The 22182-nt window shown below is 40.5% G+C and overlaps 1 protein-coding gene across 2 annotated transcripts in view; it reads left to right on the forward strand.

The window, feature by feature from the left end:
- The first annotated feature begins 13410 nt into the window (after positions 1 to 13410).
- LOC121980448 (probable sodium/metabolite cotransporter BASS4, chloroplastic) overlaps positions 13411 to 22182 on the forward strand; it is a 79553-nt gene continuing 70781 nt past the window's right edge. For both annotated transcript variants that reach the window (XM_042532482.1, XM_042532483.1), the window contains exons 1-2: positions 13411 to 13722; positions 19061 to 19166. In XM_042532482.1, coding sequence (XP_042388416.1) covers positions 13522 to 13722; positions 19061 to 19166 — 307 coding nt within the window. In that variant the 5' untranslated portion in view covers positions 13411 to 13521. The remainder of the gene's footprint in view (positions 13723 to 19060; positions 19167 to 22182) is intronic.

A 22182-nucleotide genomic window follows, 5' to 3' on the forward strand; every position in this document is an offset into this window, starting at 1 on the left:
GACTCAAACAATTGAGGAATCATCCAATGTTGAGTTTGATGAATCCACTAATACTTACCCTAGGAAATCCCCTATTGATAAGGATATAAGTGAACCAAATCAAGACGTTACTCAAGGATTGCAAAATCTACATTTAGGTGGTATTGATCAAGGGGGAGGAAGAGATGGTTTGGATGATGAACGAAACAATGTAAACAATGATCCTTCAAAAGATGATGATTCTATAACCTCAAGGATCTTAAGGCATCATCAAGATCATCCTATTAATCAAGTAGTTGGAGATGTTGCACAAGGGGTAAGGACTATGTCATACTTTAGGGATCACACTAGTCAAATTGCTCTAATATCACAACTTGAACCAAAAACAATTGATGATGCTTTGCTTGATACGGATTGGATTCTAGCAATGCAAGAAGAGTTGAATCAATTTGAAAGAAGTGATGTATGGGAGTTGGTTCCAAGACCAAATGATAGTACAATTGTCACAACTAAATGGGTCTTTAGAAACAAGTTGGATGATCAAGGGAGAGTCACTAGGAATAAGGCTAGGTTGGTAGCTAGGGGTTTTAATCAAGTAGAAGGACTTGATTATGATGAAACATATGCTTCGGTAGCACGATTAGAGTCCATTCAGATACTATTAGGATATGCCGCCTATATGGGGTTTAAACTTCACCAAATGGATGTAAAATCAGCTTTTCTAAATGGGTTCATTAAGGAAGAAGTTTATGTAGAGCAACCACCCGAATTTGAGAATATGGATTATCTGAACTATGTTTATAAACTTAAAAAGGCATTATATGGTTTAAAACAAGCTCCCCGGGCTTGGTATGAGAGACTTTCATCTTTTTTAATCTCTAAGGGCTTTAGGAGGGGAACAATTGATCCAACATTATTTTTAAAGTCTAAAGATGGAGACATTTTCATTGCCCAAGTCAATGTTGATGACATCATCTTTGGCTCAACAAATAATGATCTTCTTCATGATTTTATTCAACACATGGAAAGCGAGTTTGAAATGAGTCTAGTTAGAGAATTAAGTTTCTTTTTGGGGTTACAAGTAAAACAAACTAATGAGGGAACCTATGTGTACCAATCCAAGTTTGCTAAAGAACTTATCAAGAAATTTGGATTGGAAAATACGAAAGGAGCAACTACCCCTATGGGGACAAACACCAAGATAGATAGTGATCAAGAAGGAAAGTTAGTGGATCCAAAGCAATATAGGAGCATGATTGGTAGTTTGCTATATCTAACCGCTAGTAGACCGGATATATTATTCGCAGTAGGAATGTGTGCAAGATATCAATCATGTGCTAAAGAGTCACATTTAGTAGCGGTAAAAAAAATTTTGAGATACATCAAGAACACTCTTAATGTGGGGCTTTGGTACCCTAGAACTAGAAATTTTGACTTAATTGGGTATACCGATTCTGATTATGTGGGTTGCAAATTGGATAGAAAGAGTACTAGCGGTGGATGTCAATTTCTTGGACCTTCACTTGTAAGTTGGAGTAGTCGAAAACAACCTTGTGTGGCATTGTCCACAACCGAGGCCGAGTATGTGGCAATGGGTGGTTGTGTAGCTCAATTGCTTTGGATGATGCATACCTTAGAGGATTATGAGCTCCATTATTCCAAAGTCAAGGTCTTATGTGATAATGTGAGCACCATTAATTTAACCAAAAATCCGATACATCACTCTAGAACAAAGCACATTGAGGTCAAACACCACTTCATTAGAGATCATGTGGCAAGAGGAGACATTGAACTACTTTATGTTGAATCCAAATCTAATCTTGCCGATGTTTTTACCAAACCATTACCCGAAGCGGAGTTTATCTCTATTAGAAGAGAACTTGGTTTGTGCCTTGTAGAATAATAGATTTAGCTTTTCATGATCACATAAATTCAAAAGCTAAATACATACTTGAATGCATCTCACAACGACCTAGGATGACTTGAATGTATTTAAACATGATGTGAGATATTAGGAAGATGCATTTGGCTCCTCATGTTAGTTATGATGCATCATTGTGAGCCAACATGACATCTAGAGATATCAATCCTTCATTGGACCAATCATTGGGAAGGCTTGTGCACAATCAATGTGCTCTTTGCTCCTAGAATATGATTGGAAATTCTTGAAACAAATATGGCCATGAGGACATCAATTTATAAATTCGTTACAAAATTATCATATAAATGACTTCTTGAAATGTACTCAGATTTGGCTAGGTAAATAATTCTAAGGGAAAACTCAAACTAGTACTTTGGCTCAAGGTTCTATCTTTGTAATCTTAATGGTTATCAAGTTTGTATCTATTTTGTAGGGTGGCTTGTATCCAATTGGATACCTATTTTTCCCAAGTAAATATTCACATAACAGATCACTCCACGAATTTTGGGCATTTTTAAAGGTCTAGAGAATATTTAGTGATTTTTCAAAACTCAGTTCCTGAATCTTCCATCTGCGTGCCAGTCCCCTGTCACTGCATCAGTCGACTGGATCAGTCGACTGCATCAGTCGACTGGGTCAGTCGACTGCATCAGTCGACTGGGTCAGTCGACTGCATCAGTCGACTGGTAGCACTATTCGACCATACAGAATGGTTCTATATATTTTTTTCTGGGGAGCAGTCGACTGATAAAACATGCAGTCGACTGCATGTTTTAGCAGTCGACTGATGCCCTCGATTTTATATAAGCCGCCAGATTTGGGCGGTGGCAGAAACCCTAGCTTTTCGCCGCCGCCCGCTATTTCTCGACTCCTACACCTTCTTCCCGACGTCTTCCACCGGTTTGTGGCTCCACAAACTCTTCCAAACCTTCAGATCCGCTCTCCCTCCCGTTCCTTCTCTCATTTGCCGCTTGGAACAAGGTTTAGCCACCCCTTCGAGGTTTGGTTGCGGTTCCTGCCATTTATCTGTCGTTTGACGATTCCCCGACACAATGGAGCGTCGGTAATACTTTCTTCCTTGTTTGTTCTGGTATTTTAGGGTTGATTCTTACCTAAAGTCTTCTATGTGTTGTTTCCCTTCACGATTGACTGGTACTTGGCATGGTTATTGCATATGCATGGTTTAGAGTTAGGCAAAAGCGTCCAAGTGAAGCGGGTACCTCTCGGCAGCCCCCTCCGGCGCCTTTTGGAGGGCGGTTTCCCTCTGTGGCTTGCCGTACTCATTTTGAGAACACCGACTTCAAAAATGATGAGCTGTCGCTATCTCAATCGTCCATATTTCACTAGACTTGCCCCTGAAATCATTGACATCAATGTGCATTATGGTTTAGAAAAGTTATTTCATTGCACAACTACTGTCAATTTAGACCTATGTAAGGAATTCTATAATAATCTGAGTCCATCTAGTACTGAGGGTCATGCATATGTCACTATGGTAAGCGGGACATCCATTAGCTTCACCCCTGAAATATTGAGGTCATTCTTAGGATGTAGGCGGTCTACTAGTACCTTTACATGCTTTCCTCAGGTTGAGGAGCCTCTATCTGATACACTCTCTCATGTCTCTGTTGATATGATTCATCAGCATTATTTCCATGTTCCTAGGCCTCCACTTAAATGTATTTTTGATGCCACCCGCATGTCAGCCCCCAGTTACGCTCTGTATAAGGTTGTCATTGCATGTCTCCTGCCCATCGTGACCAAAGGGCAAGCCAAAATCCGTCTTCCTCATCTAGTTCTGATGTATGCCCTAGAGCAGCGTCTTGACATTGATATTGCTCTTCAGGTCTATGAGTCTATCATCCACTTTTCTAGACCAGTCCAGGGGAAGCTATACATGCCTTTCTGTCATGTCTTAACATCATTTTTCGTGCATAAAGGGATAGATGTCACTAGGGGTGCCTTGCATCCGTTGTCTAAGGACTTTGATCAGTTAGGACCTCGCCAGATGTCTTTAGCCCAGATTGAGCCACGTGACGGTGTTATGGTGTGGCGTCGTCGCCCTGGCCCGGATGATTCTGATTCGGATGAGGATGCAGAGGATGTTCCTGTTCCTGCTGCAGAGCCAGCACGTGCCTCACTGCGGGAGCGTGTCTACCACTTGGAGGAGTTTGTTCGGGAGGAGTTTCGGAGCGTTCGCCAGCAGCAGACAGAGATATTTGATATGATGCGACGCTGGGATCTTGCCTACCAGGGCCCCCCTCCTCCTCCACCTTCCCATGATGATGCGTCGGCATAGGAGTTTGTTGTGTTGCTATGGTGTCGGGTGACTTTTTGGCTTTGTCGTGCCTATCTTTTCTCACCGCGAACACTATTGATGCTGATGTTGTTGGATATTATCCACTCTCTTTCCTATGTTGCTTAAGAACTTTTATTTTTCTATCTATGCATGCTAGTTATGTTTCTGGTATTATTGTTAATTTCTGAGTATGTGTTTTATTTTGTCACTATTCATATACACATATGCTTCGGTTTACTATTGTCATGGTTTGATGAAATTGTTGTTTCTTCTTGTTTTTTTGATGTATGTCAAAGGGGGAGGATACCACAAGTTTAAGTTAAAAATACTCTTGATAGAGCATATGTTAAGGGGGAGTTTTAGATTATAATGTTTTAATATAGTATGTGTTAAGGGGGAGTGTGTGTGGATCTCGTTATGCCTTATGGTTCATGATTTAAATCATGCTTACAATCTTCAAAGAAATGAGTTTATATTCTTCATGAGTTTATGTTTCATAAAAACAAATATCAAAATTATGTTTCATGTTTATATTATGATTGTAACTTTCAAAGCTGATTTTATGTCTAACTTAAACATATTGCCACACATCAAAAAATGGAGAGATTGTTGATACAATCGACCTAGGAATTAAATAGGTGATCTTTGTTTTTGATGTGTGTGTCAAAGGGTTTAAGTTAGACTTTGCATTGGTTCTAATATATACTTAAGATTGTGCAGGACTTGGTAGACTGCACAAGCTTGGAAAGTTTCATGGCTCATGTTCTTGAAGATTGGTGAAGGATGGTGCATCCGATGGACTATGGACAAAAAGCAAACGGAGTGAAAGGAAGTGAATCTCAAGGCAATGTGAAGGATGACACGAAGATTAGCTGCAGGCTTGAGTGCATCTGAGGGACAAAGGCTGAGGAGAAAGACTTTAAGAGCAACTCCGGACACCAGTCGACTGATGCAGTCGACTGTGAGCGAACAGAGACATTCTGTTCGCTCGGTCCACAGTCACCAGTCGACTGATGAAACATGCAGTCGACTGGTAGAATGCCGTTGGGATGATGACGCACAGGATCTCCGCAGATTTGATTTAAACAGTAGTCGTTGTGTGATACCAGTCGACTGCATGTTTCATCAGTCGACTGATGTCGCGAATTCCAGCACACTGTATATAAAATTGAGAGCTTGGAAAGAAAAACTCAACTGATTGAAATTACTGTTTAAGCTTTCCAAGTGCTCTCTCAGTCTTACTACTCTTATTCTCTCCTCCCTAAGCTCATCAAAAATCTTGTAAAAGGAGGAGATCATCTTGTAAAGGTTTCTCCACCATCACTCTTGGATTGAAAAGGAGAAGATCTTAGTGGAGCTTGCTTGGGTGTGTGTGTGCCTTGGATTAGTCACCTCAAGGAGGTGGAGACCAAGTAAATCGAAGAGTTAGCCGTGTTCTCTTATTGTTTTCCATTTGCATGTTCGTTTTGTGCTTCCGCTAACAAATTGTAGGTAAAAAATCAAGAAAGGCTATTCCCCCCCCCCCCCCCCCCCCCTCTAGCCATACTTAAGGTTCTATCATATACTGTCTGATTCAGATTCTACCGAAGCGACTCCACCTACAACTGTAGTCCCTATCAACTTGTAGATGTTTCTTGCTACCTTTTGCCCTTTCATTACCGTCAGAGCTCCCTTGCTGACTTTCATCACCCCGCTCACTGATTTATAATTACAATCAATATCATCCAGTGTAACTAATGAGATCAAGTTCTTCCTTAGCACTGGTATATATCTAACATCACATAAAGTTCTGATCACACCATCAAGCATCTTGATTCTGACATTCCCTATGCCGATAACTTTGCATGACACATTATTTCCCATCAAAATTGAACCAGAATCCACTGCCCTATAGGTGTCAAACCAATCCATGTTTGGAGCCATATGATATGAATATGCAGTCTAAAATCCATACATCTGTCAGCTACTCTGAACTCGATATAACTGATAGCATATCTCCATCACCGCTCTCTAAATTTTCTTCTTCAACTATGTTTGCAGACTTTGCCAAACTACCTTTGTTCTTTGCAACATGTTTCTTTATCTCTAGACAATCTCTCTTAATATGACCTTTGCCTCCACACTTGTAGCACGTGATCACCTTTTTTCTTCTTGACTTAGAATGAGCCTTGTTATTATTGTCAAATCCATGTTGAGATTTGCTCTTACCACGCTCTTTGTTGCTATTTACCACAAGTCCTTCTGTAGGATTGAAAAGAATTTAGATATCTCCATAATAGTATGATATTATCCACTTTGAGCCTAATCCCTCATGGTTTTGCTCTTAGGCTCTACCCAAAATGCCTCATGTTAATGGAGATATCTTTCCTCTTATAAACTCATTATCTTTCCTATGTGTTTTCAATGTGGGACTATGCTTGCAACATTGCAACCCCAACGATCCCCCCCAAACAAAGGACCACAGACTTCCCACGTCTGATTCTTGACCCACCAGGACTTCCTACCCCTCGGTTCAACCGACCTCAATCCACCCGACCTACTAGGACTTCCTGCCTGGTGTTTTGTCCTCTTGATCCGAACATAAGAGCTCCCACTTTCTTTGTTCGAGGTCAATATTGTACCCACATAGCTCAATCAGACCATAGCTCTTGTGCACAGTCGGCTGCTAAACTTTCTGGCAGTTTGGGTTCTGATACCAATTGTAGGATCGAAAAGAATTTATATATCTCCACAATGGTATGCTATTGTCCACTTTGGGCCTAAGCCCTCATGATTTTGCTCTTGGGTTCTACCCAAAAGACCTCATGCCAATGGAGATATCTTTTCTCTTAAAAACCCATGATCTTTCCCATGTGTTTTCAATGTGGTACTATGTTTGCAACCTTACAACCCCAACACCTTCTCCCTAAGAAACTTTATCGCATGTTTTCTTTTTTTGGTAAAAACCTAGCAACGCACCTGTGATCTCCTCCAATTTAAGAGTTTCCTTACCCCACATCAAAGTAGTAATCAAATTCGCGTACGTAGGAGATGAAGGTAGAGAATTCAACAACATCAATGCCTTGTTCTCATCTTAGATCTTCACATCAACCTGCTTCAGATCGCTCATAATCTGATTGAATACGTTGATATGTTGGCTCAGATCGGTTCCTTTTGTCATCTTCAACCCGAATAATTTCTGATTGAGATATAACTTGTTTGTTAATGACTTTAACATGTACTGACTTTGACATGTACTGACTTTCCAACTTTTGCCAAACTGCCAACGATGACTCATCGTCTATGACATGATACATCACATCATCTGTAAGACAAAGTCTGATTGTTGCTACTGTCTTCGCCTGAAGTTCTTCCCAATCTGATCTATAAACGTGCACGACGGCCAACTCAGAAACCCAGGATCCTTTGGTTGCGCTCCCCATTTGGAGGAAAATTTTTTATAAATATGTCATAGTTGAAGATCGAACTATAAATACTTAGATGATAATCTGAATATCCTACCATGATACTATAATCCCGGAGATACTACTGAGTAAAAGGGAACATATATCACATGACTAATTGATTATTGACTATTTGGGTTAAATATATGCACGGTGAAAAGTAGTCGAGTCTATATAGGTTTATTTAAGAGGTCCCTAAATGAACCATGATTGCATTAAATAAACACTTGGACATACCCTAATCTTAATCTTGGTCTTGTTACCCAAGTATTTTGATGCTTGATCAATTTTCTTCGTTTGGGTGTTGGGGAGGAGTGGAGGTTGTAGTTAGCAATGGAAAGTCCAATAGGTGGTCAGCAACAGAGAAGTCTAGCATGTGGTTGCTAACTAGAAGTGATACAAGTAATTGACAACAAAGTCTTATAGTAGCTAGCAATAAAGAAGTCCAAATAAATTTAATAATAAAGTCCAAACAAATTAAGGAATATTATATAAGGAGTGTTAGATGTTTGATAAACGTGAAAGTCTAATCAATCTAAAGGTATTTATAATGGGGGTTTATAATAATAAATTTATACTATAAATCTTTCATTAAAAACCTCTCCTTCCATTATATGGGTGGAGTTTATAAATTTTTTTTATAAACTCAGTCCTAAAATCTTAGGATCGAATTTATAAAAAGTGGTTAAGATCTGATATAATAGATAAATTTTGGAATAAATATAATATGCAATTTTATGTTTTGTGAGTGAGAATTGATAATTTTCCAGCCTGCGAGGACCATATCGTCATCCTTCTGCTATATTGAATCAAATAATATCAAAACTTTTCTCGTGAGAATGTATCTTTATTCTTCAGCTGCGCTGCGTTACCAGATTGATTTGAACTTGGACATTCAAAATTCTGACAGAAAGAGAAGGGTCAATTGATGAAGCCTTGGAGACAATCTTAGCCATGACAATTTTTATAAGTCAAGGTTAACTTATACTGAATATATAAGGAATTTCTGGACACGAGTCTTTTGACACAATTATAATTCATCCAAAGTGGACGGAATGAAGTTATCAATAGACTATATATATATATATATATATATATAAAATTGACATCACATATTCTGCACTTTAAACTAATTAATTTTGACAGTTCAATTTTATAGAAATTTCCTATTGATTATTAGAATAATTCAAAAAATACTGATAGAGATTTTTTCATACGATCAATATTTTTAAATCTATTTCTCATTGAAATAAAAATCATATGCACCATAATTAAATCTTGAACCTTAGATTTTTTAATTAGTCGTTAGAGAATTGATCTTCTTATTAGGGTTCAATTAAAATCCCATATTAAAAAGATTTGGTAAAGATCATGAGATTAAAATGATGCAAGATATCTCTATTGGCATGAGACCTTTTGGGTAGAGCCCAAGAGCAAAGCCATGAGGGTCTAGGCCCAAAGTGGATAATATCATACCATTGTGGAGATATGTGGACATCCTTCGGACCCAACAAATGATATCAGAGTCATGGTACGAACCAGATACTATGTGGGGCGACCTTGAACGAAGTTGAGGGTGGACCTGGAGTAGGTCAGGGTGACTGGATGTTCGTAGGAGGACTGGAGCAGGTCAGGGTGATCGGATACTTGTGCGGAAGTAAGTAGGTCAGGGTGACTAGATACTCGCGGGGAGGCCTGGGGCAGGTCAGGGTAACCGAGTACTTGCGGTGAGGCGAGTAGGTCAGGGTGGCCAGATGCTCGTAGGTAGGCCTGGAGTAGGTCAAGGTGACCGAGCGCGGATGCTGGCGGGGAGGCCCGGAGCAGGTCAAGGTAATCGAATACTTGTAGGGGCAAGTAGGTCAGGGTGACCGGATGCTCACGGTGTAAAATACCGGATAATAATAAGGGAATTTTCTGAAATTTTTAGAAATTTTTTGAAAATTTTTCGGAGCTCGTATGGTCGAGTTAACGGGGATAAAAACGGGGTCCAGGAAAGCCTGTTTAGGCTACCCCATTTTTAACGAGGAAAAGTTTTCTTTTCTTTAATTACATTTCTCCTTCCCCGCCGAATCCACGCGCCCCGTGCCTTTCCTCCCGAGCTCTCCTCGCGACACCGATCTGCCCTAACTGCTACACTGCGGTTTTCATCACTTCGCCGAACCTGATTTCCCTCTTCTTTTCCCCTTTCTTCGCATTGTTGTGCCCTAGATCTGCAGCGCGCCTCCAGCCGACCGCCACAAGAGCACCGCCGGCTCCTTCTCTCGGTCAATCCATCCTCGCCGGCCGACGAGAGACAAGGAAAAGCCAATCTCTTCCTCATGCACGCCCGACGCTACTGCCATTGTGAGCCGCCGCCCGAAGCTAGGCGGTCAGCGACGCCGGCCACCTTCTCCTTCTTTTGGCATCCGAGCCCTAGCATCGCCGCTGACCCATCTCCTCTCTTTTTATCGCCGGCCAAAGCCCTGAGTAGTGCCGATCAAGCCAACTCTCTTTTCCTTTGCCCTAGCGACGACAGACGGTCGCCCCTCTCTGTTGACCTCACGCCTCGGCACTGGTTGCTGATCACCAGGTACTGTCGTGCCATCGATGGGCCTAGTAGTGCCCTAGTTCTCCACCGCCGCAGCCACCTAGCCTCACTGTGCCAACCTGTTCCTATGCCCTAGTGTCGGCAAACAAGCTTTCTTCCCTCTGTGTTGCGGTCGACCACAGGATTTCGGGCATCAACAGATTGCTATAGCCTATTGACAGAGAGGAAGAAGATTTAGGTAAGGTATGTTAGGTATTTGGATTTTGATTTGGGGTCTTGCGCTGAACGGATTTGGCTGATCACTATGGTAGTGAATGTTTTCCTGCAGCATCGTTTGATCTCCGGCAGCAGGTAGATTCCAACAGCAAACGACCCTACTTCCAACAGTGATAAACGACTGTGAGTTTAAGGTAAGGCATAGGAATTTGATATATGCTGTTGATCATGTATGGGTTGAATTAGGTTTATGTGTTGATTAGGGATTTGCCCTAATTTAGGGTTAGAGAGTTTATTTAGCTATTTATAAGAATGTAGCTAAATAAAAATATATTCAATTGGTAACACAGGGCTTTGACGCGAGACGAGCATCTCGACGTCGGATTTGGACCGATTTGGATCTTGTTATTTGGAGGCGGGTACTTCTGACTTTATGTCGTTTGATATGCATAGTAGTGAATTTAACAAATTGTAATAATTATGTTTCTTATCTGTTTCGGTTAGTGACTACCCGATACTTTTTACATTCTTGGTTGATACTTGTTTTGCATCTCATGTTATTTCTTACCTGCTTATACATGCTTATAGGGGGTAGTGATATACCATGCTTCACCATGTTCAGGACCTATGTTTTATACCTTATCTTATCTGTGTACCTTTGATATGATTCATTGACCTAAGGTGCACCTTCTATATATCTATGGATTAGCTCAGGATATTTCCATGGTTAGTGTCATGCACCATTTGCATGATTGCATGCGGTGCGATGTTCCGCTCCATTATTGTTGAGCACATCGCCAGTTACATGGATATACACACACCACCACTCATGGGTTAGTGGTCGATTCAGGCAGAGTGTGTTGCAGTAGGGACTTTGTTTGGCTTCGTTGGTCCGCTCATGGGTAGTGTGACGCAGCGTGGTAGCCGGCTGATCATCGTGTACCGGGAGATGAGAGCATTGCACTCCCCCATTATGATTTGGGGTAGGAGGATAGGTGTACTCCGACAGCATCCCGTCCACTCGGTCACTCATCAGGAGCAGTGACGACAGAGTGCACGGTTGTCACAGCCCTACCCACTCGGTCTCACCATTGTGTGTGAGATGGTTGATTGGCATCAGGGGTGACCAGGACGCATCATTGGCATCATACGCATTGATGCATTTGTTTCTTGTGATTGTGTTTGCTGCATTTATTTGCTATATTTTGGTTGGATGGCCATGCCTGACATGCATACAGGATTTCTATACCTCTCAGACTGTTTACCCTTGTACCAGGTCCTGGTTAGTACAGTTTTCTCCTATTTACTACAGTTGCATTTTATCCTTCTTATATCAGGAGACTGTACGCATGATTAGTGCTAGATGTTATTTCTCTACTATGTATATCAGTTGTTACCCGCTGAGGAGTTGACTCACCCCGTGGATATTTACTATTTTCAAGTTGATGCTGTCAGGAGAGAGTTCCAGTTGCTATTCCCCTGCAGCCCACTACCTTTTGACTTTATGTACTAGACTATGTTTGGACTTGTTTTGTTTTGATACTTGGAGCTTGCATGGATGGTACTTGTCGATGAGTTTTTAATTAGATTTGTTTTACTATATGTTTGCCTAGACGGCAGAAGAGATAAGTTGATTTGATCATCGGATTTGTGTTTTATGAGTGTAGTGGAGTAGAATATCAGTTTTGAGCTTTATGGATGTAGTTGAGTAGGGTGGATTTTGAGTCTTATTATCATTGCTTATTAAACTGCGTGGATGTTTATATGTTGTGGTTTGTTTATTATTGTTATTTATTCCAGGCGCATGTGGCTAAGGTATATGGTGATGTAGTAAAGTTTCAGATTGTCCACCGTACAGAGGAGATGCTGCCGAAATTTCTTCGGACAGGGACTCCTCCGGGGTGTGACACACAGGGAGGCCTGAAGCAGGTTAGGATGACCGAGTACTTGCGGGGGCCTGGAGCAGGTCAAGGTGACCGGGTACTTGCGGTGAGGCGAGTAGGTCAGGATGACCGGATGCTCGCAGGTAGGCTCGAAGTAGGTCAAGGTGACCGGACGCAGATGCTTGCGGGGAGGCCTAGAGCAAGTCAGGATGACCGGATGCTCACGGGGAGGCCCGGACTATGAGAGTAATTGTGGTCCTTCGTTTGAGAGGAGGATTGTTAGGGTCAATCAAAGTCCCACATTGAAAAGATTTGGTAAAGATCATGGGGTTAAAAGGATGCAAGCTATCTCCATTGGCATGAGACCTTTTAGGTAGAACCCAAAAGTAAAACCATAAAGGCAACACTTCTTTTTACCGGAGGAAAAATCCCCATTTTATCGGAGAAAAAAATCTCCTCTAATATGACACAATTTAAACTCGAACTTGGATCCATTGGTTATCTTAAAAAAAAAAAAATTATTTGAACAACATAATGGGATAATAAAAGAAAGTTAAATTTTGATAATTTATGTCGTGTGCGTGTTGACATCATTTCAAAAATAAGATTTTAGATGAGTATTATTACTATAATATATCTTTTAAGGTCATTTGTTTTATTACATGCCTCATCTCTATCCTATAAAGGGACATCCTATTTGAAAAAAAAAATCTTCATAATTTACCTATTTATATTTCATTAAAGGGCGATGATATTAGATAATAAACGTTATCATCTTTTAACTCCAATAATAAATTTATCCTTGCTGAATTTACAAATATATGACTTTGTAAAGAATTTTTATAATATTCTATATTGATAAATTTAATTTTTTTAGTATTTTAACTCGCTCCGGACCTGCCTTCAAATTTTATATTATATTAAAAAGTTTATTAATTCTCATTTCATGCTTTATTTATATAAAATTTACTATGGGTACACTCATAATTTAGAACTAAGGAATCTCTCGGAATAATGTGGTGGTTAAAATATTAGATGTTATCATAGTAAATTATGGATCGGAACTCAGACTGTGTATGTCTTTTTTATATTTACCACTTGATTAAGAGCTGAGGGATAATACAAATGGGACGGACCGATTCCTCGGGTCCCAACAGAAGCAGCCCCCGTGGAAAATGGAATTCAACCTCGTTGGCTGAACTACCTCTGCTGGTGGTACTCAATTGATTCGAAGCTATCCAAAATTCCAAAAAATGGCGGTGGCCGTCGCCCTTAGGAACCTCCCTCTCCGGCCCGTGGCCACGAGTAGATCATCTCGCTTTCGAACCTACAATTTTCCCTCTAGTTCTGCCAGCTTCTTCTCAAAGTCACTTTTCCCCGTCTCTTCTCCGCCGCTCTACTTAGAGCGCTTCCCTTCCCTTCGACTTCCTAGAGCTACCGGGGAATTCGATCAGGTATGCTACTCATCTATTTAGGGCCTTTTATGTTCCCATCTTTAGGACCAGTGCACTGTCTGTATGCAAGTGGGTTCGGCTGTGGACGAGACCTGTGTTAGAGGGGTTGCGGTTGAGGGGGTAGCGATGATTGTGGCAGCGTTGAGGAACAGCGAGGGGAAAAAAAAGGCGGTGGTCGCATGCTGGCATAGAGATAGAACTGGCGCTATCAGTAGAGGAGGTGTTATCTGTTTGCGACGAGGTTGGAAGCAGCACCGAGAGATAGAGGAGACAGAGACGTAGGTTAAGAGCAAGAAGATATAACTCGGAGGAGGAAATAAATTGTCTTATTGCTTAGTTCATCGTTGTACAAAGTTTTCATTTTATAGTGAAGAGAATATAAACCTATTCTAATAATTCTCTTCTTTACCGGGATTACACTTTCTTATTTAACTTACCACTGTTATCTCTTTCCACCAAGACCTTTTCCTTCTTTGATTTCTCTCGAGTCTATTTCACGTATTCTGTTCTTCCACAAGCAGGTTGCTGCTTTCACTCGCAGATACTGTTTCCCTTCCTTCTCCAAGGTTGAATCCTCCCTTCCCTATATCTTTCTGCAGTTGAACTAAGTCCATAATATTTCCTGCTCCATTGATTTTGTGCTTGTCCCCGAGTATGTCGCTGCCATGTATGCGTTGAGCTTACGGGGAATCCACCCGGATTATATCCACATAACACATTCGTGCCGCTAGTTGGCTTCCTCTTACCTCACCGATCTGGTTGTCTACCGAGAACTTGATCTTCTAATGAAAAGTGGAGACCACAGCCTGAAAAGTGCTTAACGCCGATTTAACCAATATAGCATTATATGCTGAATTGGTATTCACCACCAGGAATGGCGTGCACCTGGTCCTCCTTGGTTCTTCTCTTAATGAGAGGAAAAAATAAATTTGCCCCATGGACTGAACTTTGTGCCCCGTGAACCCGAATAGGGAAGTATTCACGAGATGCAGCTCCTCTCAATCTAATTGCAATTGATCAAAGATATTTTTGAAAATGATATTAACAGAACTACCTGTGCCAATGAATACCCTTTTGATTATGTAGTTGGCTTTCAAGGCTTGAATTACGAGGGCGTCCTCGTGAGGAACCTCAAAGCCTTTTAGATCACTGGGACCAATGCTGATTACAGGGCTTTAGCTTGCACTCCGCCTAGTACTCACTTCATAGTTCTCAAGTCACCGACTATGCGGGCCCGCATGGAATCACTTCTGTAGGCCCTCTAGAAATCATGTTAATTATTTTCCTAGGATCAACTTTATCTTTGCCTTTATCGTAATTCTTGTTAGGCTCTGACGATTTCCTCTAGAGTCGGACACTATCTTACTGGCGCCCAGGGGAGCGGGACCGTTGCCTTGTATCTTGTGCCATCTCCGTTTGTGCTCCTTCGTTTTATGGACAAGGATAAGGTTCTGCAAATCTTCTAGTTGACTGAGCGCGACTAGCTTTCCTTTGGTTAGCCACCAGTCGTAGTTCCCGGGCATACTATTGACATTCTCGGGTGGAGTGCCCGACCAGTGAAAATTACAATAAGGCTCTCCTATAAATTCCTGACTGGGCCGTCAAGTCAAGTTGCTTTCTATTGTTTGCATAGTCTTTTCTTTGCAGTTTACATACTCCCAGTTCCATAAAGGTGGAGGAGGCACTCTTCGGTCCACCTATACGGGTGCAGGGGTTGGATCCTACACCTTTTTTTTCATGGCAAGTTGGGCTTCTTCCACTTGAACATATATAATAGCCCTTGCAACCCATCGAAGTCAACTGGGTTTTTTTAACTAGGGATCTAAAGAAATCTCCGTTAATCAACCCCTATGAGACGACATTGACTTAAACCTCTGGGATAACCAAAGGTGCATCAATGGCTACTCGATTAAATCTTTACAGATAATCATTTAAGGTTTCTTTAGGTTTTTGTAGATGGGTAAATAGGTCATGAGGAGTCTTTTGATACCTCCAGTTTGTAGCAAAGCGCTTCAAGAATACCTCCTTGAACTCCTCAAAGGTTCGTATAGAGGAGGCGGGATGACAATTGAACCATCTTTGTGTTGAGCCTGTTAGAGTTGTCAAAAAAAACTCAACATTTGACCCATTTGTATACTGATGCAATAAGGCCACATTCTTAAATTTACAAAAGTAGTCTTCATGATCCATGGCCCCATTATACTCCCTAATTTGTAGGCCTTGAAAATGCCTTGGCAATTCATTTTTGAGGACTTCTGAGGAAAAAGGAGGACCCCTGGAATCTGGGACTTTACTCGTCATGTATATTTTTTCCTTTGGGGGGATTTCGACTAGGAGTTTCCCCGAAAGACCCCAAGGATTTCTCCCTCTTGATCGAGATTTTGGCCGAAGCTTGAGAAGATGTATATTTTGGCCGTTGCTCCGATGCCCAAGTCAATTTTTGAAGATGAAGAGGAAGAAGTATTCTGAATTCAGGGTTTCAAGAAGATGTATCGGCGTGCCTTTTCCTTGCAGTTCCCCTTTTTTATAGGAATAGATTCTTCTTATCACGTCTCCACATTTACTTTGGACATTACCATGTTCTCCGTAATAAAGGGCCATTATTGCCCATTAACTCCGAAATAACTGGCCACGTTCTCTCGCCGTTTTGACAATAATGTGGGTGGGGTCAACAATTCCCCTTCCCTAACAGCTCACTCAAGTAGTCGATGGGAGTTGGGAGCCACGCGGTAGACGGGAGTTATAGCCGGGAGTCGTAGCCAGGAATTGTAGCTGGGAATCGTAGCTAGGAATTGTAGTTGGGAGTTGTAGCCGAGAGTTGGGATTTTTCCTTTTTGCTTTGACAAAAAATATTTATTGACTTCACTAGCCATGTAGCCTCTAAAGAATACCATTGGATCAGCTGCGTAGACATCTGAATGGACCGTGGTCTAATCCGCCTTGAAGAAATTGGAGCCATATCCGTCTAGTCTCGGGGCACGCTACCAATATCGAAGAGATCAACTTGTATGCTCTTGGAGGTAATCGGAGCGACCAAACCTTGCTGCTGCACCTTTGTAAGAATAGGCCCATCAAACTGCAAGTTGTCCAGCGGCATACAGTTCCCTCTTGTGCCCAGCAACCTTTCAAAATGTGATATAATTTCCTTCGCAACTTCAGTATGGTGGTTTGCTCCTGGATGTAATAGTGATAGTTACCATAGCATTTCACTTCTTGTTCCTCTTGACCATATTATGGAAAAACTTATGCACCGATCAGATTGCTTGAGATATGCACACTTAGGCTTTTGTTGATAAAATGATCGTTCTGCCTCTGGTTGCTGCTGACTATAAGCTGGTGCTGTAGTGTTATGGTGCGGGCTCCTAGCAAGTATTCTCTGTTGGACAACCTCTAATTCAACCTTCGCTCGCTTTGCCTTCTTCGAAATGTGTTGGAAATGCAATCTATTGAAGTTTCTTAGTTGCGTTTTTTTTTTACTAACTTTTGCTTAAGGTGGAATTGAGCTATTCTTTAATCCTCTTCCCCCATGATTCCTCAAGCAGTCTGTGGAAGCCCTCGTGTAGTGTCCACATGTTATGGAACTTGAAAGACAACGACTTTGGCTGTTCTCTGGGCAACAGTGAGGCAACACAGCAAGAATGAGCCGAAAGGCAGCCTGGCGGAAGGAATTTTGTATAGCTCTCAAAGTCCTCCGGAAGCCACTGCATGTTGATCAATGCTCGGTCTAGTTTGCTAGAAATTGAGCCTTGTGGGCTACGGGCTCCGCTCTCTGTGTCGCTGCCTCCACCCTGCATGCCACCATCTTTGCTCTCTGTACCCGTTTGCACGGGCATTGAGCCACTGCCTCCACACCGTGTCACTAGCTCCACTCACTGCACCAGCTTGCTTAGTCGCCAAGTTGCTACCTCAGCTCTCCGTGCCGTTGTGTGCAGGTTGTGTGCTTGCTTCTGTCTCGTCTGGTATGGCTGGCCACCGCTCTTTGCTGTAGTTTGTGTGGATTGTGTGCCACTAACTCCTCCCTCCGCACTAGGCACTGGGTTTTGCTGTGTTTGGCTCTGTTCGCGCAAACGCTACACTTCGTCGTCCATGTGATCTTGATCGTCGACTGCCTGATGTGGGTTGTCCTATCACTTCCGGTGAATCTTTTTGAACAACCCAATAGTTCTCCTTGGAGTGCCCAATGCAATGACAACTCTCTCAAAATTTTGACATCGCCTCAAACTTAACCTCTAAGTTGACTTGCACTCTCGTTGGAAGCATGATTGGTACTATGCCGGTCTGTTTTCCATCCATATCAACCTCAATCAATAGCCGTGCATAGGTAACTCGTTCTCTAGTGGGGGTCAACTTATTCATATACAATGGTTGCTCGATCTTCGAGCCAACAAGGCTGAGTATGAATACATGCTCGAAACAACAGTTCGCTGGTAATCCGTGTATTTGCACCCACACTGGAACAAAATGTCTGTCGTCAAACAAGAAACAGCTCGGCATCATTTTCAAGAATAATGGACTGCCATACGTGAAGTACGACCCCTTATCTATCACACGGTCACGATCCACTGCTGTATCAAAGCGGAAAATTGTCCAACCGCTCTTATGCATATGGAACTTGGACGGAGTTCCCCAATGCCTGGCGACCACAGTGATTCCATCACGACCAGGATTACGCCCCATGAAGCAGCCCACAAGGCCGTGTGACCACAGTGAAGGTCCTAGCTGCTCCATCAATGCAGCTCCTCGCTCTTTTGCGCTGGCCCAGCAGCTGGCCGGTTGGCCGGCAGCCACCGAAGCTTGGTTGCAGCCCCTTTTCTAGAGAGAAGGCAGAGCTTCTCTCTCATTGCTTCTAGATTCTTAGGACCTTCTCTTTCTTGATAGTCTAGTCACTTAAGACTATGAGGAGTGGATGTTTGGATGTCTAACAGATTCCTATTTGGCTAGTTGATCCAACACTAGGTTGCTCATCCAATATTGAGCTGAATCTGATGTATATGCCTCATGTTCCAATGGACGTTTTGAAAAGTTTCCTTAAATATTCAAAGATGACAATTCTGGAATCTGATAATTGAGTAGCAATTTCTAAGTCAACAGAATGATAGCGTTATACGGAAAATATCTTTTAAGCTTTTCAAGTTCTGGCTATCGATACAAATAAAATTTAGAAATCTGAACATTTTTTGCTCTCTAGCCTTGGAGCTGTAGCCTCCCTTAATGTTTTTATGCATGTTCCAGAATTGAGAGATCAGAAGCTTGAATAATTAAAAAAGAATCTTGAGTCTTCCTTTGCCAGAAAGGCTCTTTTTCATGAATAATAATATAAGTATTCACCACATTACAGGTTGGTGGTAGAGGAAAACATAGTTTCCAGGATTCAGCTTTTCAAAAGACAGCTAACTGGACCCAGCCGTTGTTGGACTTTGTCACAACCAACTTTCTTCCTCTTGGTAGATCCTTCATCATTTGTTTAATTTCTGTCTTCTATTGCTATTGATGGTTTTTCCCATATATATTTTTTGATTCTACATAATATCATTGTCAGTTCTGGTGTGTACATTTCTGATTTCTTTAAGACTGCAAAAACTATTGGAATTCGAAAGGAAAATATATAAGAGGTAGATTGCATTATTAGAACTCAGTAGTGATATTTTTGAAGAAAGAACAAAAGAGTCCTCAGGTTTTGTTCTTTAGCAATAAGCTAATGGTGTTATGGTTATACTTTTTTTGAGTATAGAATTTTTTGGTAGTTGCTTTTGTTTGGATGTAGGTAAGTGGAAAATAATTTATCTCTAATCATTGTCAACATACATGAAGATTATTTTATTTTTATTATTATTATTTATTCTAATATGGAGGATCAATCCCAAATTTGAAAATATTGCAATTCAAATTCTCTCGTAAATGACTCCTTCAGTGGCTTTGAAAGAAATTGATCAACTTTCTCCATCATTCATACAAAAGTGTGAAATTGTCTTTCTTATCTCGCTTGGAGAAGATTGTCTACATTCATTATAATATGTGTCCTCAAGTAAGAGCTATAACAAAAGAGAAAGAATAACAAAATATAGACCTATTTGATATTGGATTCGTCCCTAATGAGGTTGATCCAATGACGATTACTTGTTGAAATAGGAGATTCACCACGACTATCTAAATTTCTTACCTAGCAAATTAAAAAAAGTTCAAACTAGAGATTGTGAGGAAGATAATGATGATTAAGTTTTAACTAAGAATTTTTATTGTCTAGAGGATCACTACTTTGGCTTTAGACTTGTAGAGTAAGATCATCAAGTTGCTTGAGCTTGTTTTGTCGTTGCAAGATTAGCAAAGGAGGGGTAGAGTTAGTATTTTATATAACTTCTTTTAATATAATTATTATTGGCTAACTAATAATAAAACATAAATATAATTATTTATAGATTTTTATTGACTAATCCTAACATCTTAACTTGGGAATTATCAAGTCATGTACAAAGTAATAAATAATAATTAAGGTATAAATTAGAACTATGATTAATTAATAAGTGCTAATTGAATTGTAAGATACAACTAACTTTAATATTAATTTAATATCAATTCAATATTAGTACTTGTTTAGAATTATATATTTTAATTAATTAAGAATCTTATGTGAATTATTTGTAGTAATTAAGATAATAACTTTATATAAATCTCATATGTCAATATTATTAAAATACCAACATTTTTAAAGTAATTTTAACAATAATTTTTTTATAAACTACTATTCGAAGAACAATTTATGCACACTCAAAAGTCGGCCTCAAAATATTTATCCCTAGTGGGAATTAGTTGTTCCTCTGATTTACTATGTGCCACATCCGTGAGGTATAAAGATGCCTATCTTTTAGTATATATTAGTAAAACATAAGTTTGTTAGTATTGTCATTTAATTGATGTATTAATATTATTAATATTTTGATCTTGCATGTAACTATTGTGTTTAACGTCCCTAGTTTTTCTTATTATTATTTGTTTACATTTTCTTTCATAACATTTCATATAAATATATCTGCGGACGTCACTTACATATACTACCATAGTGGATTCTCAATTCAACGAAGTTACATAAATGATTCTTAAAACTCAAATAATGCGGAAACTAAGTTGGAAGGTCTTCAGCTTATACTGTCATTGTCTCGAGCTGGCTCACTGGTCAATGCTTCTTATCTCATTCGTCCCATTGTCTGCAAAAAGGTTAAAATATGTGAGTCGAGAGACTCAACATATTTAAAACGGTGTTATGCAATAGTTAGCGCATATAATCTAGTGTAAGGGGAACCACATTCTAGGTAACTGGGGACCTTTCTACTAACATACTATGAACTTAAGCATAGGCATCAACAAAAGCATGAGAGCATAAACATAAGCATGTAAATGAACTAGGCATAATATTAGACTTGATCATGGGTATGTCCATAAGCTAGCGTTTGAAATATCGCCCTAGGCGGCCGCCTAGGTGCGACGACAAACCGCGCCGGAAACCAGCCAGGCGGGTGACCTAGGCGGTTGGGCCACCGAGGTGGTCCTTGGCAGCCCTCACTGGCTTCGGTGACCCTCGCGGGCTTAGGCGGGCTCGGCGGGCCTCGATATTTTTGGCATATTTTTAGGCTTTTAATACTAAATCCTAATTTGCACAAGGCTCTTTGACTTCTCTCATCGTCGACTCTTCATCTTCTCTCATCGCGGCTTCGGCTTCGTAGCTTCCGATAAGTTTTTATTTTTGTTTCTCTTAATTTGTTTTGTTTCTGTTATTTTTTTTTGTTTCTCCTCATGATTCGTCATCGCGGTAACTCTCCGGCGGCGCTAAACGTGTCGCAGGGAGTCCAGCGTCGCTGGAAGCATCGTCGGACGCGTCTGGCGTGTTCGACGAAGTCCGGCGTTGCTTCCAGGGCGCTAGTAGCGTCGCGATGCTTTCGGCACAGTCGGAAGCTTTCCACGACGCTACTGGCGCCGCTGGAAGCAATGCCGGACTTCGCCGGACGCGCCAAAGATGCTTCCGGCCGCGCCGTATGCCTCCCACGAGGCGTCCGGTGGCGTCCACACCGTCGCTGCGAGTTTTCCTGTTTTTGCTGTGCATAATTTTTTTAGGATTTAATAAAATAAAACAATTCCTAACCGGGATAATTTCAATAATAGATTTCATAAAGCCTAATTAAATTATCCCAATTATATATATTTAAAATTTTTAATTTATATAATAAATATTATTAATTTATATAAAACAAATTTAACTATATAAAAATTATATATAAAATTCTAATAAACATAATTAATTTATATAATCAGATTTAAATATATAAATAATATATTTAAAATTAATTTTTTAATAAATATTATTAATTTAGATAACAGATTTAAAAATTATATTTAAAATTTAAAAATTTCTAATAAATATTATCAGTTATCAGATTTAAAAATATAAAAATTATATTTAAAATTTTA

The sequence above is a fragment of the Zingiber officinale genome, chromosome 5A (assembly GCF_018446385.1).
Source record: "Zingiber officinale cultivar Zhangliang chromosome 5A, Zo_v1.1, whole genome shotgun sequence".
Taxonomy (NCBI): Eukaryota; Viridiplantae; Streptophyta; class Magnoliopsida; order Zingiberales; family Zingiberaceae; genus Zingiber; species Zingiber officinale.